This window comes from Pygoscelis adeliae, unplaced genomic scaffold (genome assembly GCF_000699105.1).
Source record: "Pygoscelis adeliae isolate BGI_AS28 unplaced genomic scaffold, ASM69910v1 Scaffold187, whole genome shotgun sequence".
Lineage (NCBI taxonomy): Eukaryota > Metazoa > Chordata > Aves > Sphenisciformes > Spheniscidae > Pygoscelis > Pygoscelis adeliae.
Window position 1 is genome coordinate 578,071 of NW_008825103.1, and position 24,968 is coordinate 603,038.

The 24,968-nt window shown below is 46.6% G+C and overlaps 2 protein-coding genes across 3 annotated transcripts in view; one reads left to right on the plus strand and one right to left on the minus strand.

The window, feature by feature from the left end:
• The window catches only part of GMCL1 (germ cell-less, spermatogenesis associated 1), a 22,447-nt gene extending 11,077 nt beyond the window's left edge, over positions 1-11,370 (plus strand). Inside the window, exons 10-14 of the mRNA XM_009327215.1 lie at positions 2,734-2,803; positions 7,475-7,550; positions 8,435-8,580; positions 8,784-8,871; positions 9,991-11,370. Coding sequence (XP_009325490.1) covers positions 2,734-2,803; positions 7,475-7,550; positions 8,435-8,580; positions 8,784-8,871; positions 9,991-10,119 — 509 coding nt within the window. The 3' untranslated portion in view covers positions 10,120-11,370. The remainder of the gene's footprint in view (positions 1-2,733; positions 2,804-7,474; positions 7,551-8,434; positions 8,581-8,783; positions 8,872-9,990) is intronic.
• A 941-nt stretch (positions 11,371-12,311) lies between these two features.
• HK2 (hexokinase 2) overlaps positions 12,312-24,968 on the minus strand; it is a 24,013-nt gene continuing 11,356 nt past the window's right edge. The window contains exons 5-18 of one of the 2 annotated variants that reach the window (XM_009327201.1): positions 24,391-24,486; positions 24,123-24,222; positions 23,693-23,876; positions 22,922-23,077; positions 22,521-22,754; positions 21,998-22,302; positions 21,321-21,469; positions 20,407-20,526; positions 19,953-20,048; positions 19,357-19,456; positions 19,013-19,196; positions 18,549-18,704; positions 17,800-18,033; positions 12,312-16,913 (exon numbers count right to left, since the gene is read on the minus strand). In XM_009327201.1, the coding sequence (XP_009325476.1) occupies positions 16,769-16,913; positions 17,800-18,033; positions 18,549-18,704; positions 19,013-19,196; positions 19,357-19,456; positions 19,953-20,048; positions 20,407-20,526; positions 21,321-21,469; positions 21,998-22,302; positions 22,521-22,754; positions 22,922-23,077; positions 23,693-23,876; positions 24,123-24,222; positions 24,391-24,486 (2,259 nt within the window). In that variant the 3' untranslated portion in view covers positions 12,312-16,768. Of the gene's footprint in view, positions 16,914-17,795; positions 18,034-18,548; positions 18,705-19,012; positions 19,197-19,356; positions 19,457-19,952; positions 20,049-20,406; positions 20,527-21,320; positions 21,470-21,997; positions 22,303-22,520; positions 22,755-22,921; positions 23,078-23,692; positions 23,877-24,122; positions 24,223-24,390; positions 24,487-24,968 lie in introns of those variants that run through there. The other variant, XM_009327202.1, reaches the window with a different exon arrangement.

Below are 24,968 nucleotides of genomic sequence, written 5' to 3' on the forward strand. Positions count from 1 at the left end.
CATGTCTTTCCCTCCTCCCAGTTCTGGTTTAAATTATTACCTTAATAGATGGAGAAGAGACTGTCTTCTGCACCAGTTCTGACAAAGTAAAATACGAAGTAACTCGGTTATCCTGTGCTCAAAACATGTATTTGGAAGTGTTTTTCCAACAGCAGGTGGAGGCAGTGCATTATAGACTGCTGCATCGAGCTGACTTGCAGTTTGGGTGAATGGTTTGGGCAGTTATGTCCAGTAGATGGGGCAGTTTTTGACCTCAAGCAAGTGATAAAATTTTGTATTATGCGTAAAATAATACAAAAGCAAAGAAGAGCAAATCTGATCTCTGATATGTGGTACTTTATATGCTTAAGTGATGTATAAAGTAAATACAATCCATCTTACTTAAGATTGATATTGGTACAGATTATAATCAAAATGCAAAGGCATCTTCATTCTGTAACAAAAAATAAGATAACTTTGGGTGAATGACCCTTTAGATCCTTAATTTAATGATGACACAGGAGAACTGTGGGTTATTTCCTTGTGAAGTGGCTTTGTCAGTGTGTGAATAAGGTGTTACGAACCAGGAATTTGCCAGTACTACACTTGATTTCCTTCTCTTAATGTTGCTGCTGTTATCACTTACCAGAACTGCGATGGGCAGCCTTTTCTCAGTGTTCTTCAGTGGATAAATTTTGTGTCTATACTCAAAACCAGAAGCCTTCTATCTGTGCACGTCAGAGGAAGAATGTTTCTTAAATTGTTACAAGATTAATTGCAACTTTGAGGCTGATTTGCTTGTGCTTACTGAAAAAGAATGTGTAATTTTCGCATAGTTCACAAGATATTAGAGAGCAAAACGTTTACTCTTTCGTAGTTGAACAGTTCATAAGCTGTGATAAATGCTGAAATAGGCTTGGCTGCTTTGTAGTCGTACAGTGCGAAAGGTAGTGTGATGACAATGCGTGTGTGGTTAGTGCAGGGAGAGTGTCTGATGTTTACGCTCTACCACTGGTTATTAATTTAAAAAAAAAAAGCTTGAATTCCAAGAGAACTGGGAGAGCGGGGAGGGCAGAAGAGCATAATGTGGAGACCTCTGCATGTGTCATGAAGTGCTGTTAGAGTTTAATGCTTGATAGCCCTTGTAATCTGTTGATATCAGTTTGTAGCTAAAAGCTGTGTTAAGATCAGGAACTTTTCCTCGTTTAAAAGGAGGCTTAGATAAATATCGGTGGTGCATTTTCGAACAGATTACTGGCTGCCAGCATCCAGTATTTGGGGTGATTGCATCGTACCTGAGAGTCTGCAAATGTGGAAATTACTGGGTAGTTTGTATTGTAGTGTAAGCCTTTTAGATTATTCCAGATGAAATTGTTCTCAGGGAGGTAAAGAAGGCAATCATGTTGAATAGTTGAAAGAAATTATGTTCTTTTTTTTATTATTATTTTCTATACCCTGTATGTGCATAGGGCCTGCAGGAGAACACTGAAATACTGTATTAGGAGTTCACAACAGAGAGTCTGTTCTTGTTTGCATAGAAAAGATGTAAGAGACAGAAATACCTAATGTGTCTTTCTGTAAGCGAAGTGCTCATTGTTCTGTTTTACCTGGTAACTTCCGAACATTTCCTAAACAGTATTTTTCCCTCCTAATGTTTACAAATTAATAGATGAACTGCAGTTGCAATACGACTTATGAAATAGATATATACCTATACAAAAACAGAGAAAATGCTCTATCTCCTGATTATTTTTTTTTTCCTTCTAGCACATCCATTCCTTACCTTTGTAGTTTTCTTTAAATTATTTGTATACTTTCTGTTGTACTTTGGTTAATTCCCATTTTGGTCCTATCGTGGTCTGAATCTTAACTGTAGAGTTAGTAGGGCAAGGGCTGGTTTTAATTTTTGCATCTGGGACTTCTAAGGCGATCTCAGCACTATGATATCACTTCTTCTCCCTTCTATCATATTCATCAACTACCTGTTTTGTTTTCCTGGTAACAGTGGTTCTTACTGTTCCTATCATCCCAGTCCATTCCTCCAGAGAGCTTGTTCTTGTACGTGACCTTGCATACTTGCCCCTGTTCATTATCTTGACTAAGAAGAACTTACATACTGTGCTTTTGGGTGCCTCTGATCCCTTTTGTGTAACTGACTTAGAAGCTATTAGTTTTTGTTCTGTTTTATCTCTTGGTTGCAACTGTTAAATTAATACAGCCGATAAAATCTTTATGCTGTTCTCAGAGGAAGACATGATTTATGTTTATTCCTGGTAGGGGACAATTTCTGTTTGTTTTCACCATATCCGTGATAAGTCACTGTTTCCTTTATCCTTTGATTCTGTTTTCTTCTTGTTTAACTTGTGTAGAATTCTGTTGGGGATTCGGAAAACAGCATCTTCTCCCAAGAGCTTGTTAACAAGCTCCTTGGCTTAACAGAACTTTGCACGCCGAGAAAATGTGTTGAGTTGTATCACTTCTGGCAATCGTGAATGCTTGATAAGATGAATATCATCCTGAGTTACTTAGTGTTAGTTGTTGATTTTTATCTGTACCGCTTCCTCTGTAGTTGAGGCTTGGAGATGAATAACACAAGTGCGTTATCAGGTGGTGGGTTTGCATAGACCATCCAGTTAATAAGTATAACCTTATTATTTCCATGTAATTTTATTTCTATATTTCAAATGTTTATGAACATCCCCATTCCCAGCTCCAAAGACAACACCAAGCTTATTTATTTTTTTTTAATTTTAGAATGGCTGTCCTCTGTTTACAAACAGCAGTGGTTTGCCATGCTCAGAGCAGAACAAGACAATGATATTGGGTAGGTATATTACAGGCTTTCCTTTATTTCTTTCTTAAATTAGAAACTTTCCTCTCATATGAATTCTGACATGATTAACTTCTGGAGTTTACATTAAGAAGAGCGGGGGGAAAGCATACTTCAGTGGTTTTAAACTCTGTTGTTCTCTGTGGAGCCGTCTGTTCCCTTGGGCTGGCTGATCTCCTATCCTTTAAACAGTAGAACTCTAGAAAACTTGTATAATGTGACCGGAGATAAACGCTGGGGAGGGATGTTCTGTATTTTCTTTGATGTTGGTTAATGCTTCTCACTGGTACTTTGCCTTGAAATATGTGTTGAGGCTGTGAAAGAGTAACTTGCTAGCCTTCCATTTTAAAGACAATTTTAGGAAAAGTACTGCAGATGGAGAAGAAGCCTTTTCTGTCCTGCTTTCTTCCTCCCTAGGCTAGGTGGGCAAGAGGTGGTGATGCGGTGTGAGTAACTGTATTGGTGTAGAAGGCAATTTGTCATTTTTTGTTTATGCAGGGATAACTGCACGCTAACTTCTGTTCCTGCCTCTCCCATCCTAGCCTCCCAGGTAGCGAGCGAGGGCCCAGCACCCAGCAGGGCTTGGCATCCTGTGACCTGTTCGCCTCATTCCCTTCTAATTTCACAGCCCTTCCCCCACCCAGTGTTTACGTTTGATAGCTCTCTTCACTGCCAGCACCTCCAGCTTTTCCCAGTCAGTGCATCCTTCTCCACTGCTAAGACCCTGTTCTCTCTGTAATCCTCCTATTTTATATCCTACCTTTTCTCCTTCCTCGACCATGTGCTGCACTGTGTTGGCATTGCATTGCCATTGAGGAAATTCCATGGCAACTACCATGTTTCTGTGCCCTTTCAAAGATTTGCATGTAGCTGTACTTCATGTAACACCCTGGCTGGTGTCTGTGGGTGCAATGCGTAGTTGGTTTTCTTGAGCCTGTGCTTAACAAGGGTTGTTGGTGGTGGCTTGGGCAGCGAGGCGTGTTGATTTAATGTATGTTACATGTATGCGTGTGATCACAAACTGTTTCCCTTCCTTCTGCTTGCTTTTTGCCACGTTGCATTGAGCCAGGTCCCTTGATCTCTTTCTAAATACCGAAACTATGGCAAAATGCAACTGGGGGAGTTGTGCCTGCCTTTGTCTTCTCCCCTAGTTCTTGGTGTGTTTTGTGGAGAATAAATGTCAGGTCAGGAAGCTGCAAAATGTCTGTTACCTTTCAAAAACCAATAAACCAACTTCTTTATTTTCTTCCATCAGTTCTGTTAGCCCAGCATTTGCCGTTCTGAAGATGAGCATGTTCAATTGCAATGGTAGGCTTAACTTATTAATTGCAATCTGAAAAGCGTAAGAACCACTGTCCTGATTTGAACCAAAGGTCATGCAGTCTGTGGCAGCGTTCAGCGGTAGAGTTACAAATCTCCCATCTTCCTTAAAAGTGAAGAGTGAGCGTTCTCTTGATGTACTTCTCTGGCAGTGAGTAGTTAAGGATTTTCCACCTGGAGGTTTTGGCTGGATCGTTACTGAAGGACCAACCACCAATAGACCTGCTCTTAAATACGTACAGTTCTGTTTTGAAACAGCTTATGCTTTAGCCCGAACACCCTGTGGCAGTGGCTTCTGTGGCTTAATTGTGTATTATATCGGAAATATTTGCTTAATTACTTCCTTTGATGTTACCATGTAATAGTGTAAAAAGTCCCCAAAACTCTGACTTTGGTCTTAGGAAGATCTTTAAGAAGTGGTTCTCTTTGTCAATAGCAGTGCTGTAGAAAATGGTAAAGTATATGATTGTGAATCTCATCATTTCAGCTCCTACAGATTAATGTCGGGTGGTCACAGCTTGTTTCTGATACTATTTTTTTTCTTGGGAAGATTTTTCTTGTAATGCTGTCATTGATGTATCTAACAGTAGATGAACGTACAGCATGTGTTACCTTCTAGCTTGTATGGGAACCACAGTTAATATGAAAGTGAGTATTAACATAGTCATCGCAATTCTGACACAAGATAAGACCGTGTATTTGCTTATTTTTTGAAGTCTTTTGGTAGCTCACTGTAATGCAGTGAGAACGTTTTAATTGTCAGCCATCAGATATACATGCTTCTGAAAAAGCAAGCTCTCATACAAAACTGAAGTGAAGATGATGAGGATCATACCAGCTTTTAAAATGAGCAACTTTCATGTTCAACTACAGTGCTGATTATTTCAGTGACTCTTGGAATGAGCAGAGTATTTTTCCACATTTTTCTTGCTTGTCTAGTTTTCTCTTTTTTTTCAGTATGGGATTTTTTTTTTAAGACGGCTAAAACCTGCAAATCTCAGGCAGAGAAGGTTTTACTTAACAGCAGACATCCGTTTGCCCAAATCTCTTGTTCTGGCATTCATTGCCAAGGTCTTTCATTAACGGCAATGGTAAGAAGTGGGCGAGATGTAGTGTTTCTTCTCAATATGTCTTAGCTTCTGACTTTAGTAGTTTACAAACTTAATGGTTCAAGGTGGCATCCAGGTTACTGTTTGTTTAATAGTCAATAATGGACTAATAGTCTTTGAACAGGGTGTTCTCTGCAGCTGGGGGGGGGTGTGCACGCAGGCATGCATGGAGTGCTTCCCTGTAGTTACGTCCAGCTCAGTTGTAATGTCGCTAGTCCATAGCATGCAATATCTGAGAAGATAAATGTTATTTGAAGTCCTGAGATCACGGCTCTGTCTTCTACTGGCAAGCTGTAGTGCCACCCTGCAGGGAGATGCCTGTGGTTCACAAGTTGTGCCTTAGAAGGGAGGACATGCAACTGTTCGTTTGTATTAAAGCAAATACTTTGGACATTCGACCAACCTGTAGCTGAAAGGAAAGAATTAAGGTTTTATGAGACCATCCTTTTATCCAGACTTGCTGCCCTTCCTCTCTCGCTTACTGCCTGTGTCAGTATCTTAACACATTTTTTCCCTTAGAGATAAGGATGCAAACTTAGTAAGCTGAATGAAATGTGAAGTCTGACTCCCAGTGAGCTGAAGTAAGGCTCTATTTTCATATCCCACCTGGTGCATAGCATAATTGCACCTGCTTATTCTAGGACTGCCAACATGGAAATTATATTGCTTTGAAATGTGTGATGTGGTTTGCTCTTTTGATAACTTTAGAGAGAAGAAAATGTTTCCCTTCTACTGTATGTAGTTTGCATTTAAAAGGACTAAACATTTTATTCACTCCTCAGAATTTGAGGATTTTTTTAGTGTAATAGTGGAGTTTGTGACTTTGAACTGTAGCTGCTCAAGGTTTACTTGTGCTAAAGTGGATCACTTTTTTTTTTAATTAAACATTTGTTCTGTGGCAGATGCAAGACACATCTTTCAAGTCCATGACTGGAATTGCTTCTACTCTAATAGTCTCTTTGGAAGTGTTTAGGAATGAAATAGAATAACTTGACTGTTCACTAAGCATATGGTAGGCCAGTGTAAGTGGTTAAAGCTGGAAGTTTTGCATCTTCTGAGGCTGCTCGAGGAATTGAGAGGGGGGGGAATACTAATGTCTGTCTGAACATTACGTACTAATGTTTGTGAAATTTGTCGCTAATTAAACAGAAATAAATCTTTTATCACCATTACTGAATTTAGGTCAGCTACGTAACCGGTTCAGCTAGAAAGTGTAGAAAAAGCACACGGGAGGTTCTTGGATGAATTTGGTTAGCATGATTACCTTATTTGCTTAACTTATTCATAAAATACTTAATCTTCCAGGATTGGTGTTTTTTACAGAAACGGGGGGGAAAGACCACAGGCTGAGTTTGTTTGTAAAAGCTATAGCGACAAGTTCCTGTGGTGTGTGTACAGTAGGAAGAGAACAGATGCTACGTTTCTTCTTGCTTATATAGCTTGAAGTATATTGTTTGATACTGCAGGTTTATAATTTAACTTGCTTGTGGGGGTTGCCTTTCATTGCGATTTATAATACTCGCTTTAAGCATTTGTCCTCAGTGTAACCTGAAGACTTTCTGGCAATGGTTGCTTATTTGGTTAATGATGTAATCATGTCTAAAGTTAAGTGAGTAACATACCTCTGGAAAACGGGGGCTGCTTTTACTTACGCTGGCTCTGCAAGATTTTTCTATGCATTGAAGCGCCAGTGCAAACTGTTGGGTGAAACAAGTTCACGTTGGTATAGGATGACAGAATCAAGAGGCTTGTGGCACTTCATGAGTACTGTGGGTAAACTTTTTTTAGACAAGTTGCATAACCAGCTACTTGAGAAATCTTTCACAATGTCTCTGTGGGTGCTTCTTCATAGCGCTGCTGTTCGGCAGAGTCCTGCAGCTGTTCCTCAGCAGTAGCAGTCATTTATGTTTGTGCCTAGTAAGTCAGGACTACTGCGTTTAAAAAGGACTTAGTTTTTTTTTAGGAGGATTGGAGAATGGATGTCATTGCAACAGCTATTATTTTCTTATCTGGAAAGGTTCTTTTGTAAAAGTCCTACCTAACTGAGGTTTATATTGCGGTTTTCATGGGATAATTCGGGTTGGAGGGGATCCTGGGAGGTCATCTAGTCTAACCTCTGCTCGAAGAAGGGTCAGTTGTGTGGTCAGACCAGTTTACTCAGGTCCGTTCATCTTTCCCACGTTAAAGTACCATACAAAGCTGTTGAAGTGTCCTTAAAGATGCACGTTTTTTGTAGGCCTCAAGAAATAAATAAAGAGGAACTGGAAGGAAACAGCATGAGGTGTGGTCGAAAACTTGCAAAGGATGGTGATGTAAGTATGGTGTGTGGCTAAGTCTGTGCATAGCTGACATGTCTTAGACATGTTAGGTATTTTCAAAACATGTAGGTCTTAATTGTCAAACTGCATCAAAAAGATGTAATGGAGATGGTACGTTAAAGAAATTATTTTGTTCTCCCTAGAAGGATGAAAACGCTTGCCGTCTTTGCGATGAATAAGGAATTAGTGTTTTAATTGTGCTCTTGTTCTGCAAGCAAGCCCATGTTTGGAAAAACTTTTAGTGTGTGAAAGGAGGGAATGTAGCCATGACTTATCCCTTGAGACTTGTAAAATACCTGCAGTTAAAATACAGCTCTGGTCACTGATGTCTTTTTCTTTTTAACTGGAAAAGGAAGCTTTCTAGGTAAAATGTAATAGCCGCAGGCAGAACCGCTGTGCGTTCCATATATGTATATGTGTCTTTAGGTAACAGGTCTTGTGAAAAAACAGGAAACGTGAATTTTTTTCCCAGTGAAGTTGCTTAACATAAGGACGTTGTACTCCAAGGAGTGCTTTAAGCATGAATGGGACGTGTAGTTAAGTGCTACTCAGAAATACAGCACCAGTTACCGGAACGCAGAAGTATTTTAGATCCACTTGTGTTAAATGTATTTTTGTATGTTTGGAAGGCAGCTGATACTAAGCTTGTCTCATGTGGTCATCTGTCTGCAAAGGATGGCAGCTAAAGTGAGTGGTTGCCTACCAAGATGTCTTATGTTTCAAATAGGTGTTGGCAAGGATCCTTGAATCCACCATACATCTCTGTAGCTGAGAATCCCACTCCCAAGTTTGATTTGTTGGAGAAGTGGCAGTTATCGTTGGTGTTGTAGCCAGTAACTCACGCTGGTTTGTTTGTTTTTTAACTTAACGCTCTTCAGTACTGCTGGCGGTGGACTGGGTTCAACTTTGGCTTTGACCTTCTTGTTACTTACACAAATCGTTATATCATTTTCAAACGGAATACACTGAATCAGCCATGCAGTGGATCAGTCAGTCTGCAGCCTCGGAGAAACATAGCCTTCAGGTAAACAATAACCAAGGCAGACCCTGTGGTCTATGCTAAAATGTCTTACCGTAACTAAGTCTTTCCATCCGTGCTTGCATTAAATTTTGGTGCCGCCAAGTTAGTTACGTTTGAGAATGTTGTTCTGTCTCCTTGGGAGAAACTCTTTGTGCTGGAAAAACTTAAGTTATGGGAGACTAATTTAACTGTTGTTACATCCCTAGGTTACGTCTAGCCTCTTTTGATAGCAGTGGGAAAATTATTTGCAGTAGAACAACAGGATATCAGATCCTAACCCTTGAGAAGGACCAGGTATGTTTGTTGATTTTTGAGCTGTTGAACTTGAGTTGTGGAGTCCAAGGCATGAAAAAAATGCTGAGAAGTCAACAATGCTTTTGAAGAGGAGTTGTTATCGCTTTTGTGGAATTTCAAGTGTTCCTTTTATAGGTAGTGGAAGATTAAACTAATTTGTGAAGTGTAACTACGGTAGGATAGGGTGGATTTCATTAGTGTTGATAACAGTGAAATTAGTTCCCATGGTGCTGCTGAAGCTATCTGCTGTTAGCGTAGCGTTCTGCTGCATGACTGCTTGCTTTCCCAGACTCCCAACACTGGTGAGATTACCCATCTGAATAATACGTCCATCAGGCTCCTGCTTATTTAGAGGCAAATTTGGAGTTTGTTTGAAGACTCTCTTGTATTGTAAGCTGAAGAGTTAAAAGAATGTCTGCGTGTTGTTCAAGGGTGGTATTTATTACTCTATTAAAAAAAATAAATAAAAGCCTCAGAGAGGAGTGGAGTTTTCTTAAGAGAATGTGCCCATTTCCACCCATCTGTGACAGCAGAATTTAGTAAGGAATGTGAAAGGTTTGATCCTCAAGTTTCTGAAATCCTAATCAGCAGTGATACGTAGATGGGTGAGTACATAGAAAACCTTTCCTTGTAAATGCCATCCTTACTGTAGGATAAAGTTTCACTTTTGCTACACCAAAACAAGTTCCTAGAGTAAAACCTAAAAATTCCTACCAACAAACTGTAATTTCCTTTAAAGTATAGACTGTTATGGATTGCCTGGTTGGTTAAATCTCCTGAAACTGATAGTGGCAGAAAAGTCTCCCTTTCTCTCCAGCGTGCTTGAAGGTAAAGTTCGCTCAGCCATTTCTTACGGTTCTGTTACCTTTGATGCAGAAGGGTTGGCAGCACTGGGTCAAAGCATTTTGAGAACAGCTTATCAGTGTTAATATTATAAAACATCTGCTTAAGGTGAAGGTGAATTACCATCTTGGGTTTTTTTTTTTATCTTCTGCTTTTTAATGCATAGCGATTAAAATGTATGGAATGAGTGTTAGTATCAATCTTGTGTGCTTTTTGAGGTACTTCCCTCTAATGGCATTGCTTGCTATGCAAATGTCCACTGTGTTTGCTTTACAGGAGCAGGTAGTAATGAATTTGGACAGTAGACTCCTGATCTTCCCGCTCTATATCTGCTGTAACTTCTTGTACACATCGCCAGAGAAGAAGGCCGACGGCGAGGCGCTGCTAGATAATTCGGAAACCTGAGACCTCTTCAGTGGGATATAGTAGCACTTCCATAACTCTGTATGCCTGCTTTAAGTTAAATGCCCTGCTGACGCACAGAGCTTTGACAACAAAAAAGGCCTTACACTGTAGCAAATATATATGGCCTTAGTATACTCCTATGCATATCTGAAGAGAAGATCAGAAATTATATAGGCCAAAACCAGTTATCCCTTTTTTTTTTGTTTCTGTTCTGCATCTTCAGACAGTAGCCATTCCATGTTTGAGAAATGTTACACTTTTATTTTTCTGGGCGAAAACTGAGCCAAATTGGAAATAAGGAATTTGTGTGAATGACATCTTAAGAGCTTACCTGTCAGATTCTGAGCACACATTGTAGGATGTGTGGATTGTTAGTGTGTTTTTTTGTTGTGGGGTTTTTGGTTTTTTTTTAATAACTGATCTGTAAATACCAGATCCATATTCTGCTTACTTTCGTGGTCCTTTTCCATTAGGGCCAAATACATCTGTGTAAATGTTGCCTGTCAACTTTTGTTAGTTATTTAACTGTACAGATTTTCAAACCTGCTTGTTTTTAAGCCTTTATTGCATCTCATACGCGTACATTTCTTTCTTGTTCTTGGGCTTTTTTTAATGTTGCAGCAAATATCTATCTTTTTTTAGCACGTGAATTTGCTAATAAGGATGCTCGTAAGTGAATTATTTTTTTCCATGTACTGAAAATACTCTAGTGTATTTACCATCATTTGAGCCTATTACACAGCAGCAGCTTTCAGCTAGGATTCTACAGAATGCTTACGATACTCACATGAACCAAATACCAGTTTTTAAACATTGTTTTTTTGTGACTTCTTTTAACTGTTACATTGGGAATATATCCCGTTTTAGCTCAGGAACTTGTGACCTTTGAGTGCCTTTTGAGTCGTATGTGTTAACACAAACTTCACATCAGTTAAGCAAGGTCACAGGATCCAAAGTAAGAGCTGGGAACAAGGGATTCCTTTTCAGTTGGTTTGACGAATGAGTCAAGTATAAGAGGTACACCGTATTCGTTCTTTATGTGTTGGGTTTTATGTTTGTCTGTTGCAATTTTGAATTCTTACAGCAGGATTTTTGGATTCAAAGTGGGAATTTTGCCTCTTTAGTAGCCTATTTTTTTAACGTCGTCAGAAAAGTATAAAACCATTTGTACTTTATAACAAGGATAAAAATGTGTTAGGCAAGATGGAAAAACATGGTAACTTGTCAATAAATGATTTCAAGTGGAATACTCACCAGTGTCTATCCTTTTCTGCCATGAATAGCTTTTTCTATTGGATTCAGCCCGTGGATGCACCTCTGTATAAACTTGCGTTGTGTCATACTTCTTTGGAAGCAGAAAGCAGAAGCATTTTAAGACGTTAGTCTGCTACAGCATCGAACTTGGTATTTAGATACTTAAGTAAGCAGTTTTTCTTTTTTTAACTAGAAGTACCAAGACTTTAAAACTGTCATTGATTAAGTGGAAAGAAATATGGGCTGCTTGTTAATGGCAGAAGAGAACAGGTACATTAAAAGATCTGTTTTTTATGTAATGCCGGAGTTGAAATCTAAGCTTTGGTGGTGGGTTGAGCTGCCACAGGGCTCCTGCGTTGTGCTGAGGGCTTAGCACCTCCCGTTCAGGTCCAGATCCTGCTCTGCCCTTGCACCCTGCTGGCTCCCAGGGCCACCCGCAGCCCCTGCTCAGCCTGGACAAGCCATTGCTGTGTGCAAACGCAGCCCTGGCCTGCACGCCCCCGTGCACGTCTGCCCTTGCTGCTGGGGAACCGCCACCCTGCGGTGCGATGAGGATGTGGGGTATGGAGCAAGAGCTTACATGAAACTCATCTTCGTATTTTTTTTCCAGATGTTAACGACTCCTTCCCTTGATCTGTGGGTGTCCTGATCCTACCTGTGCTCTCCCTCGCCCTCCTGGCTGTGGAGGGACTGTCAGTACAAAGAAGCAATTCCCTTCCCAGCTTTGGTCCTTCGTCCCAGCGGACAGGATCAGGGATTGGGGATGGGGCAGTGGTGCAGGTGCCCTTCCTGAGGGATTGCTAAGGAGTGGCTCAGTGCAGGGGGCAGGAGTGAGAGGAGCAGGGGCAGGAGTGAGAGGAGCACAGAAACCCAAACACGTCACAACTTACCCCAGAAAATGGGTGGTTGGTTTTTTTTTTTTCTCTCTTTTATTTGTCACTGACTAGGAGCAGCAATCGTGGCAAAGGGGAGCTGAGAAGTACAACACCACACTCAGGAAAACGGTATGAAAAGTACAAAAATAAGGAAGCCTATATATAATATAATTGCAGTCAATTACTAAAAATAAATATTGTAAACACAAAATACAACATTAGGTGAATCTACAGTCAATCATTTCTGCTAGCAGCTGAACAGTCTTTGGCTTTATTTAACTCCCCCTGCCCCGCACGGAGCCAACACCCACATTAAGATGCATTTTCTTTGCTTCAGGCCAGAAAGACTCCAGGCTTGTCAGGGATGTCACAAGGTAAATAATTTGACTCTTTCTTACTCCAAATTACCTTGTGACCAGGAATCTCCTCTTTTGCCTTCGGTGACTGCTTTTCTACCAGAGCAAGCAAAATGACCTGTCGAAAGAAGGTATTTTCCTCTCTCTATCTGCTGGAGGGGAGGAGATTGTGGCGAGGTGGGGGACCAAGGCTCCCCCCATTCCAGTTTATTTTGTTGCTGTCTTGTACCTCGCCACCTGTGGCGTGGGGACTTGCGGGTTTTGTCACTGTTTTACACCTGTCCCCGCTCCCCTCCCACACACTGGACCTTTTCACCCTCTTATCTGTCAGATAGCCTGGGCACGTTTGGATTGCCTGATAAGAGACAGCGCAGCACAGAGGCACCAAGCTATCTCGGGTCAAACTACCTCTGAGCTGCTTCCAGGCCAGAGGTCTGTGCATCTCGGGTCCTCTCAGATACTCCTCATACATCTTGGATGACTGAAATACAATGCTTCTCCCTACACAGCCTTTGACTCCAAGAAGGGAAGAGGGAAATTCCTCTTGGAAGGCTCAATAATTTGCTGCTTGTATATACATGTGTATATATATGTTTTAAAAAAAGCAGTAACAATAAAATCCTGTCCAAAGTACCAACAAGGAGGGAATTGCCAGGGAGGAAAGGTCAGTGTCTCCAGCGCAGCAGCTGACGCAGTGGAAGACCCTGTTCTCCTGATGCCTGCGTGGCCAGAGGACGTGCCAGCACGACACCAGGAGTGCAAAGAAAATGCATCCTAATGGGAACAACCAAGCAAAACAAAAGCCATCCTAAATCCACAAAGCAGCGCTTCTTACTGGAGGAAAGAGACAGACTGAGCAAGCCAAGTCGATCGTCTGCCTGTCTCTCCCTACGTGTAATAGATTTGATCTTCCCTTCATATCAGTAGTTACGATTTAATCTTCCCTTCTTCATTTTAAACACATTCACATAACATCCCATAGCAACATTTTGGTGTGAGGTTACAGTCCCACTGAAGTTACAATCAGACTGTACAGCAAACATCTCTGGTGCTCATCCCCTTTGAGACAAAAAGGAGCACAAACTTCTCGAAGCGTTTAATAAAAACCTTTCTTACAGCCACGGCCAAGGGCATATCTGCGGTCACAGGTTAACACGGGTGTCTTGTAACGCTTCAAGTATTGCTTTTTAACTGGGAACATTTCAGACCCTGCTTTATTCTGAGTCAAAGCAAAGGGGAAGCAAAAGCTTTCAAGCTTTACAGGAGCCTTGTGGATACCCAGGTGGGTATCCGTCTGACCAAGCCCAGCCAAAAATCCTCCCTGACCTCACAGAAAGTTTAGATCTGCATCCTCGAGCTTCAGCACGTGGCTCCCTTGCTTTGCCAGCCCCACAGAGCTGCTGCTACCGCTAACCCCCAGACCAGGTACTGTGGGACAGACCAAAAGCAGCTGTAGCTCCAGGTAACTTGTACTGCCTTTACTTTCTCTGTTCCAGGAGAAGAGAAAGCGCCCAGCAATTCACCACCGCCCTGCGAGCTCAGGGCTAATCCTTCCTGCCGCTGTAAAGTTACAGCCCGTCCTTCGCTGCAGAGAAAGGCAAGGGGAGCAAGATTACCCGGCTCCACCCATCCTTGCTAACCAGGTACTTAACTACCCACGTTTTCTTCTCGCCCTTTTAGTCACACGCTCCAACAATTCGCTGAACTGGAGCCTGAATCAGCTACAAAAGCAGGGCTGCCCCATAGTCCCAATCTTTCCCACTCTCCCCCCAAAACTACAGTTGTATAAAATTTAGCTCACTAACTGATGAAAACACTACGTATTTCAAAAGGGGTACAGCTGGATAAGAGTTTAAAAATAGAGCCACTAATGCAACCTTCTGCACAGTGCAGCCGGCAAAAACCTTTCTGTTTCCATTTTTCAGCAGGCAAAATGCTGGTCTTCTGAGGAAAGAATCACACACAACTGCTTGGTACCATATTAGAGGATTTCTGTATCATCTTTCAAAAATTTATTTAACATCTTCTAAAGCTTCCGCTAAACTTGGTTTCTTACATCATTTCTATACACAGTCAGATTTTGTTTGTTATAATTGTCTTGAGGCTTATAAAAAAAATAAGCATTTAAAATGCCCAAAGAGTAATTTTGCTTTAAAATTGTGCTATTGAACTTGACCCCCAACATAGAAGAGAGACTTTTGGTAATGAGGTTACCCCAAGCAGTATAAAAATATACATAAAAATAGACAAAAACTCTATCCTCCAAACTGAAGGTCTGTTCGTGGGAATTATTAATTTTTTTTCCTTTTTGTACACCACTGGAATTTCGTTATCTTCTGCTAAATATTTACAGAAACGTACCCACCCCCCACCTGTACGCCTCTGCTCTCGCAGGCAGAGAGCTGCAGCGTTTAGTTCATCCGTAGGCTTTTCTGTGGGCAAAAATTAATCGCTGCTTTTCACCACGGCACACAAAGTGATGCTGCGGGCACGCACGTCCCCGGGAACGCTCGCCGACAGCCCTGAGGATGCCAAACGGAAATGAGGTGACGCCAATTATCGCTGCTAACCTCATCGAACAAGCTGAGGTTGCCTTTGCCAGTGCCTCGCTGCGGGCCCACGCGCACCGTCAGCACTCGAGCGCATGTGCCCGTGCCGAGTGTTTGTTGGAGCGGGACAGTGGCGTGAGGGATACGGGCTCAGACACGGGTCCCTGCAGAGCCCTGGGGTTAGTTCACCACGCCCTGCGATAGGAAGCGATGTGACCTTCCAGAGCAAAGCAGGCTGGGGAGGGCAGGGGGACAAAATAAAACCTCTCCTTAGGTGAAAACCAGCCTAATCCTGAAAGCTTCACTGCAGGGCCCCACTGCTCCCGTGCATCGTATCCCTGGATTTCTGGTTCCCCTTTTGTTCTGGCGATACATTCAGAATGCCCAAACCTCTTGTACAACTGTCCTCAGGAATTTGGGTCTCTTTCTCCAGTCTACCCCAAGAAAATTTTAAATTAAAAAAATAACACAAGAAAAAAAGAAAATAAGTACTCTGTACCGTTCTTCAATGACATTAAAAGGTGAAGTCAAAACTAAGCAACATAACCCCCCCGAGACTATGTACATAAAAAGATGTAAGATCTCTTGAAACATACAGTGTATAAATCCAGGTGTCACCTAAAAGGCTGAAGACACAGAACTATTTCACAGACAAAAAGCAAACCAAACTCACCATGCCAAGTGTAGACACACGGCCACGACATTTGGGGGTGTGCATTTGCAGGGAAGAGACCGACCCGTCTTGGTGGTGGTTCCTTGTATCCACACATGCACCAGGGAAGGATGCTAGTGGTTTCCAGGGAGTGTAACACAACCATACATACGTGCCACATTACTACACTCTGTTGAGGGTGCAGGTGAGAGGTCGGGAAATGGGATTAGACCCTGAGTCCCCAATTATTTCCAGGCACGTGCTCTGCTGGGGCAGTTAAAGGGGCACCTCTAACTTGGATCCAGCTGGTTCTTTAATATTGCTCACCAACAGAGATACTTGGTATCTCTCAGTGCAGACTCGGAACACGCCGGTTGAAATTCTGCACCCTGTGCTTTAAGAGTTACCATGACTTTCATGGAAATAATACAGCCTTGATCAGGGTAAAAGACTAGTGGAGGTCTTTAGCCCAATCTTAAAGAGGTTTGCTTTCTACAGCACAGACACGCTACGACTCCGACATACATAAATAGGTACCAGTTACTGTAAAGTGACAATGCAGTGTCCTAAATATTCTAGCATTATCCTTTCTGCTGTTAGGAAAGATGTGAGAGTGGTTAGGAGATGTGGGGAAGGAGAGCCGGTGTTTGACGGAGGCTGCAAGTGGAACAGGTCCAGCTCTAACTGGAAATGCAGGTAGACAGCCAAAAGACACTTTTAGCTTTACTTGATACGCGGTTTTATGGCATGCAATAAAACTCCTAAGACAACTCTTTATACAAAGCACACAGCATCTCCAGTCCCACTGGTGGTATCTCAAGAGAACAAGTAAAGCTAAGAGTCTGCTTGCAAGGGGAGGCCGTGTGTGTGTGTGTGTGTACGGAGGGAGGGAAGGAGGGAGGGAGCGGGTGGGGAAACATCCTGTTTTGCTGAAACCAAGCTCTTCGGCAAACCTCCTTCCTTCTATCGCTGGCCGGCCTCCCGGATCCGGCAGGCCACCGCCGTGATGAGCGCTGCGCCCTTGCCGCTGCCGTCTTCCGACTGGAGGAAGGTCACTTCGCACTTTGGAGACAACTGCTTCACTGTTTCGTGCATGACGGTGGAGAAGCTGTAGGGCACAGGGGGGGAAGGAAGAGATGCTGATTTAACTTGCCTTGGGCTGAAGGTGCCGGCCCTGCGAGGAACAAACCAACTTCGCACCTATCATCATAGCTGCCTTCAGTAGAGTCTCAAACAGTGTTACAGACACAGAGGAGAAAGGTGGATGGAGAGAGAGCTGCCAGGTATGAGGCATTGGAAAATGTCAGTCTCCACGCTTCAGCCCAAGTCCACAGTTAGCACAACATAATCCTCCACTCGGGACTAAATCTGGCCCCTTCTCTAGTCCCACCAAGCCCTGAGAGCACTAATAAACCTTAATAGCCCTGACCAGCCTTGCCTGGGGGGGATCTTCAGAGCCCTCCCTCTACCCATGGGCCCCGGAGCCCTACTTAAGCTCAGCCCTGTGCCTTTAGTTGTTGTCTAAGCAACATTGTCCTAGGAGTACCAGCCTCCAGCTCAGGCATAGTTGAGTTTTTGCTTGGCTGTGGGCCTTCTTGATCCAGATCATGGACTGACTTCTTGGTTTAGACCTGCCTCATCCCCGTGACTTCGCCTGATGATCTGGACTCCTGGTCGAACCCGGTCACCGTGTCTGGGTCAACCTGGCCTCAGGTACTGTGGGACCGGGTCCTGGCTGGTGCAAGGTCCCTGCTGTGTTATCTGTCTTTCTTGGCGCCCCATCCTTTAGGGAGCAGCTGGTTCTTGCTGTGCCTTGACAGAGTTTAGATCAATGAGCTACTGGCAGCCCTTGAGACCCTAAAATACCTCCTCTCCTCACCAGCTCCCCCGTGAAGCTTTCCACACTGACTCTTAGCACCCCATCTGCCCAAGATGGGCAGATGCACCAGCGTGAGCCTCCTTGGAGGACAACTGCAAACCACCGAGCAACTCACTGAGGGTGCAGCTTGTAGAGCGTCCCGTCCACGCCGACCGTGACCTTGAGGAAGTCCAGCCCGCGGTTCTCCCGGATCTTGTCCACCACAGCTGCCATGCCGGCCCCGCAGAGCTGAGCTGCCCGCCGGGCCACCACCGTGCACACCTCCTTCACAATGATGCTGTCGTCGCACGTGGTCTCCAGGCCGAGATGCTGGAGGATGGAGCGGACTTGGAGCAGGGCCAGGCAGTCGCTGGGGGGGACACGAGGGCCAGGCAGCATTAGGAGATGGAGCAACTTGGATGTGCGGCTTCCCCTTTCCTATCTACATCCTGCAGAGCCCAGGGACTCGCGGCTTGGGCGACGCTGACTGGAGGGACTCTACAGCTCCCCTCTAACCTCAGCTTTCAGATCTGGATGTGGCTCTGATGTCACAGCCTAATCAGTGAGGCTATTTCAGGACAAAGCCATTGACTTGGAGCGTGACAGCTATTTAACCTGTGGCCCCTCTCTGTCCAGGGCAGAGGATAAAGAGGTGTCTGTATTGCCAACCCCAGTTTTCCTTGTCTCTCAACACCGGCGCTGTCAGAACCACATGGGTTTTGCTGACTTACCGGCATTGCAGCACCCTATGTCATCCTGGCTCCAGACTGAGTGGTTGGGACTCCTCCCACAAGCGGCTGGGAACGCTTTCCCCAAACTACATCTCTGCTCTGATCTGCAGCTGTAAGGCCAGAGTTGGTGCTCACCCTGCCTGTTGGACCTTACCTTTCTATCTGGGACAGGAACTTGGTCTCAAAGATCTCTCTGGTCTTCAGCCTCTCTGAGATCCGTCCCCGGAAGAGCAGCCCTCGCTTGGTGAAATCCATCAGGATGTTTCGGACGATCTCCCCCAGGTACATCCCGCTGATCATCTTCTCAAACCTGGGAAGGAGAGGGCAAGGCTGCACATCAGGACAAGAAGGGACGCTGCGTCTGGATCGGGATCCCAGCTCTGCCAGATGCCTTTGACACAACCCCCTGGCCTGACAGCCTGGAGCAAGTCCAGCAGTGTGGTCCCCACCCTGCGGGCAGGGGACGAGGGACACATCGGTGCATCGCAAAGCCAGACTCTGCCCTGCTCATCATCCTCTGATGCTCCACCAAGAGGCTGGTGGGGCACCACTGAACTGTTCCTGGACACCCAGCCTCATCGGGGGTCCCTTCCCAGCCCCCCCAAAGCCACCACGCACCTTTGCTTCCCAGGGTTGAGAGACAGCTCATCCACCGCCAAGTCAAACTCTGTCCGTATGTCATCCAAGCAGCCGTTGTCACCAAACGCCCCCCACTCCATGTTGACGCACATCCTGCCCTCCTCCCCTTCCACCAGCTCCACGTTCCTCATCTCCTCCATGTAACAGGCGTTGCTGCCTGTGCCTGCAGAGAGAGAAGCATCTTTCAACGGGGCCATCAGAGAAGCGGGGCACGTACGCAAGATAAAAGCCCTCGGACACCTCTCCTGCAGCCAGGAGCACCCCACGGGGGCAGGTTTGGGACCACAGGCAGAGGAACTCCGTCAGAAAGTTTCAGTCCTCACCAACTATCAGCCCAACTTCGCAATATGGATCTTCGTACCCGCAGGTCATCATGGTGCCAACTGTGTCATTTACCACTGCGACCACGTCCAGGTCAAATTCCTGCAGAGGGATGGGATTGCGTGGGTTATTCCTGGAGGACACATCTTGCTATGTCTGCTCCCACGACTCGGAAAGGACCTGTCTGCTGAGCGTGGGAGTCCTTCAGGCACCCACGGACCTCCTGCAGCCCCATGCGTCTGCAGGTGGATGCTCAAACCTCAAAACACCTCCAGCAAGACACAATTGCAGAGGAGCTGGCACGCTGGGACAGCCCTGCCAGGAACAGCCCCCAGGGCAGGAGCTTTGGGTGGTCTGCACTGAGGAAACGAGCATGGTGTCTCCCTAACTCATGGTGAGACAAGTCTGCTCCAGCTCTTAGCTCCCGGGTCTGAAAATCCAACCTCTAGTGATGACTAAGGGTGGTTGTTAAAATTCAGACACTCATTAGCCCTGTGCTCAGCCCGTTAATTTGCTTTACAGGCCAATTAAAGATGCCAAAGACAGCCGGGGTGTGGGGAGCAAGCAGCCGGCTTCTCACAGCTACGTGGACGCTCACCTCTCTCCTGTGAATTGCCTCCTTCAGCAGGTTCACCACATCTTCTCCTTCGCAGCCGGTCGCCTTGAAACCTTTTGTCCACTTCAGGAGAATCCCCTGTTGTGGAAATACCCTGCGGTAAATCACCCAGGCTGCTGGGCGGGAGGGACAGCAACCCCAGGTCCACCAGCTCTCGGCAGGCACTGCCTGGCACGTGGAGGTCAGATCCTCACACATGGAGGATGCCTCAACTGGGTTGTCTCTAGAGCTCAAGGGATCTGCATTTGCTTTGATGCAGCAAAGGAGCTTGTCAGAAGCACCGGCAGCTCCAAGCTCCTACCTTCCCCATCTCTTGGGTCTCCATCTGACCTGCCACATGGTCATTGATGCTGGTACGTAGAGTTTCCAGTGTGCTTTGGCTTTTCAGCCAGCCCTGGGTACCAGACATGCATGCTACGAGGTGGGTTGGGGTTACCTCATCCAGGTTGTTCTGCTGGCAAGGGAAGGAGAATGTGAAGCCAAGCGGGAGCGATACGCCCTTCATTCCCATGTATTCCAGAAAGTCGGAGATGCAGTGGACGATGTGGTCAAAGAGCTGGGTGTACGAAGCCGAAAGGAGAAGTTACCACCGCAGCAAGAAACTCAGCTGGATGCCAGCCTGCCTGACCTACTGGAGACGTTGATCCATTCCCGAGCCAACAGGGCTTTGAACGGACCAGCATGCTGCTCAGCTGTGCTGTGTGAGGCGAGTAAGCCCCAAACAGCTCCTTTCTCATCCTCTTCCCCACCGACAATGAGGCCATATCACTGTGACGCCTCCACCTTGCAGGCCCCGTACTACACCCAGAAGGGATGGAGGGGCTAGCAGGGAGGTGACCAGCTTCCCAGGGGTGACGCGGGAGTCCGGTCCCTCTGTAAGGTATCCCTAGAGCCTGTCTGCCCCGGCTCCTGCTAGAAATACTCCCAGTCCCCGAGCACTCCCTGGGGTGGTTTGCAAAACTCTTTCCATCTGCAAATAAGACTCTGGAGACGTCTCTTACTGCTTGTGTTGTGGTTTCTCTATCTCGGAAACGGCGATGATGCTTATCTGCCCTTGTGGAGTGTGTGGGATTCAGGGAGGTTCAGTGATGTCTGGGAATAACACAATTTCTAACCTAAAAACCAGTTTCAAGCTTCCCAGAGCACTTTTCAAACTCCAGAGCCTTGGGCAGAACTCGCTGCTCTAAAGGCAGGAGAGCACCAGCCTTCTCCACCCTCCTGGTTTTGCAGCCTGGAAAGCAGAGCAAGGCAAAAACAGCTCCTGTGGTCAGCTAGCGCTACTGCCTGCCACTTCTGCTGCCACCCCAGGGAAGACGCCCCAGTTTTCCACCTCCAGCTGCCCATCCTCACCTCCTCTCCCGTCCCCTGCATGATCTCCACCGGGATGGAGTAGATCTTGTTGTGCATCTCGACGCCGCGCCTCATCCCGTTCCTCACGCGCACCAGCAGCACACGGAAATTGGTACCTCCCAGATCCAGGGCGAGGAAATCTCCTTTTTCTGTAAACCCGAGAGAGAATCATTAGGAGAGAGATCCCAACGAGGGTCATCGTGGACGTGGCACAAAGCTGATCCGAATCTGCCCTCTTCCTGGGAGAGGACCAGAAACCAAGACGTGGCCGGGAATGGAGAACAGCAGGTGCAGGTAGGAAGGCGATGGATGGACAGGTTTGCTCCAGGCTCGGGGAGATCACGGGGTTTCAAGCCAAGGGGCAGGCGCACACACAAGCCACCGACAGAACTGGGAGCGCAACCCAGGACAACGGTGGTGAGAAACCTGCGGTGGCAAAAACCACAGTGAAAGCCAGGCTTTGTGTTAAGTCAAGTGCAGAACGTCCTGGAGGCTCAGCCACTCTCCCCAGTATCATACTGGAGGTTAAAAAGGTTTGTGCCACTCCCACCACGAAGAGGCAACTGGCCATGGCAAAGGTCCCAGCCCTTCCCTACGCGGTGCAGATGTTGGGAGCAGCGATGCTGGCTCTTTGCCCTACGCAGGACATACATGGGCTTATACACATGGTACATCACCTGTCCCATCTGGAGTTGAGCACACGTAGGTGGGCAGCATTTTCACAGTTGCCTCCGGGTGCGTCTCCTTGCCCAGCCCCTTCTCCATCTCAATCCTCATCCTTTGCTTCACCTCCAGGAGCTGCTCGTGGCTCAGCTTGAGCGCCTCCAAAATCTTCTGCCGTGCCTTGTGCTGGGCGGCCAGTCTGTAGGCCACCGCCGTCACCATGGCTGCTCCTTTGCCGCTTCCATCTTCTGACCTCACGAAACGGATCTCGCAGTCCGGCAGCAGCTTCCGCACTGTCTTATGGAGACGCCGGGCAAAGCTACGGAGGAGGAAAGAGGACCTGAGTGTGCCACCACAGGTGATGTGACCCTCTGGGGTTGTAAATGACTGGGCCCCCTTTGGGATCCAAACGGAGGTGCCCAGGGGAATATTTGGAGATGCTCTGCTTGTGCCAAGCTTTATCCACTGCTGGCAGGAACGGATTTGTGCTCTCTCACCCTCTCTCCCCACCAGCCTTGCCCATCCTCATGGACTCACTGAGGATGTTTCTTGTAGACAGAGCCATCCACGCCCACCGTGGACCGCAGCCGGTCCAACCCCTTGTTCTCCTTGATGCGTCGCAGCACGGCTGCCAGGGTGGCCCCGCACAGGTTGGCCGAGCGGGTGGAGACGATCTGGCAGATGCGGTGGGTGGCCACACAGTCTTCATGAGACGGCTCCAGGCCCAGCTTGGTGAGGATCTCGTGGGCTTTCTGCAGCCCTTCTTTCTCTCTGCACATCAAAGAACAAAAAAGGATTCATGCCTGGAAATCCAACTTTTGCCATCTGAAGTGTCCTGGTTTGGTCAGCGGATTGCCCTGTGGTGGGTCCTGTTTTCCCCCAGCACAGATGTCAGGAGATGGGCTGGGACCCCAGGAAACCATCCGGATCCTACTTACTTCTCAATAGCAGAGACGTATCTGGTCTCAAAGTGGCCGGTAGTGAGCAGATCTGGTGTGAGCCTTCCTCCAAACAAGAGCCCTTCCTTGGCCATCTTCACCAGGATGAGTCTGACCAGCTCTCCCATGTACATCCCGCTGATCATCTTCTCAAACCTGGCGATGGGAGAAGCACAAGATGTGTTTGTTTGGCTGCGTGTGCCGTGAGGTGGCCACAGGTGGCCACCGTGAGGTGGCAGCCTTCCAGGCCCAAATGCAATCGCCCAAATGCAATCTAGGTAGTCTCTTTCCAGAGTAGTTTATCCCATCACTGGGAAAATAAAGCCATGTTGATATAACCATCATTCTGCAAGGAGAACTTACGGCTACCTGAAGGGGGGCTGTCAGTTTGCGGAGACCCCCCCGCAAATCCCACCCATGCTGCCAGAAGCCATCTGGGGAATGGGAGATCTGTAGGACTTGGATGTGGACATTAGGTGGTGATGTTTGCCTCGGCTGGCAGATAACTTCATTGGCCGGGGAACGAAACAGAAATCAACACATTCAAGTGAAAGGCTCACGAGGGAAGCGGGTGTTGAGTGGTTCAGTTGGGCGTACCAACCCAAATTTGTGATACAGCCCCTATTTGCATTGGTGTAGCTGGCACGGCGGAGGACGCGGTGACCTAGTTAACTAGGACGACCTCTTCGGTCCCACTAACACCAGCGCAATGGGAGGATGAACAATGCAGAGCAAACCCCGAGCCTGAGCCGAAGCCAAGAATCTGCTTACAATTGTTTGCCAGGGTTGAGCGAGCCCATGTCTATCTCGCGGTCGAACTCCGTCCGGATGTCGTTGAGCACGCCGTCGTCACCAAAGGCCCCCCACTCCATGTTGATGCACATCCGACCTTCATCCCCTTCCACGAGGTCGATGTGCCTCATCTCCTCCATGTAACAGGCGTTGGTACCGGTACCTGAACCAAGCACAGGGATGCGGTGAGAGGATGCTGCATTTCCCGTATTCCCCGTAATTAGCAACAGCCAAACGCACCACAGAAAGCAAAGATGGAAGAAAACAAACACTGGGCAATGCTGGTTTTCTAACATCGCTATCCCCTTTCTTTTTCCCCCAAAAGACCCTGAAACCTGCAAGAAACATGAGCTCCTTCTGGAGCTCATGGAGAGATGGACCCCAATTCTCCCCCCTTGCTGCAGCTCACCGACAATGAGGCCAACTTCACAGTTATGATCGTCATAGCCGCAGGTCATCATGGTCCCAACGGTGTCGTTCACCACGGCCACGATGTCAATGTCAAAGTCCTGAGGTGGTGGAGAGGAGAGAGATTGAGTCAGCGTGGCCAAAACGGACCGAAACATCTCTGCTGCCACAGGGGAGGCAAGGTGCGGAGCCTTAAGTATCCTGTCCCAGGGAGCCGTGTGCCCCCGTCCCACCACCCCAAGAGGTGCTAGACCTGCCCAACCTCTTACCCCTCTTTTCTTGATGGACTTGCGCAGCATCGACACCACATCTTTCCCCTCCACGCTGCTGCATTTGAATCCCTTCGTCCACGTAACGAGGATGCTCTATGGAGAAACGGCAAGAAGGAATGCTCGGAGGACAGACCCACCAAGCCACGTGTCTCAAGGGCTCCCCGGTGCAAGGCAAGGGCTGGACGGACACACAGCACCGCAGGTGAGTCCCTCCCTGTTATCAGCTTGCGAGCTGAGGTATCAGCAATGATTTCTTCATCTCTGCGCAGATAAAGTTTATGGCCACGAAATAGCACACAAGTCGCTCGTTGTTCCTGCTGGCAGGAGGGAAGGCGATTCCCGTGACTGGGTTTTATGGAGCCCTGGAGCAAAACCTGTTCCCGAGCGTAGGGAGAGCTCCTTGACCCAGACCCTGCGGGATGGGGGTCTCACGGTCCCCCGCAGCCGAAGGCACCGGGTGTGTCCCCAGCCAGCAGAGCCACTGCAGTCACCTGGCCGGGGGCTGCGCTGAGCCTTGGGGGAAGGGAAAGGACCCGACTGCATTCGAAATCTCCAACCCTAGAACCACAGATGCC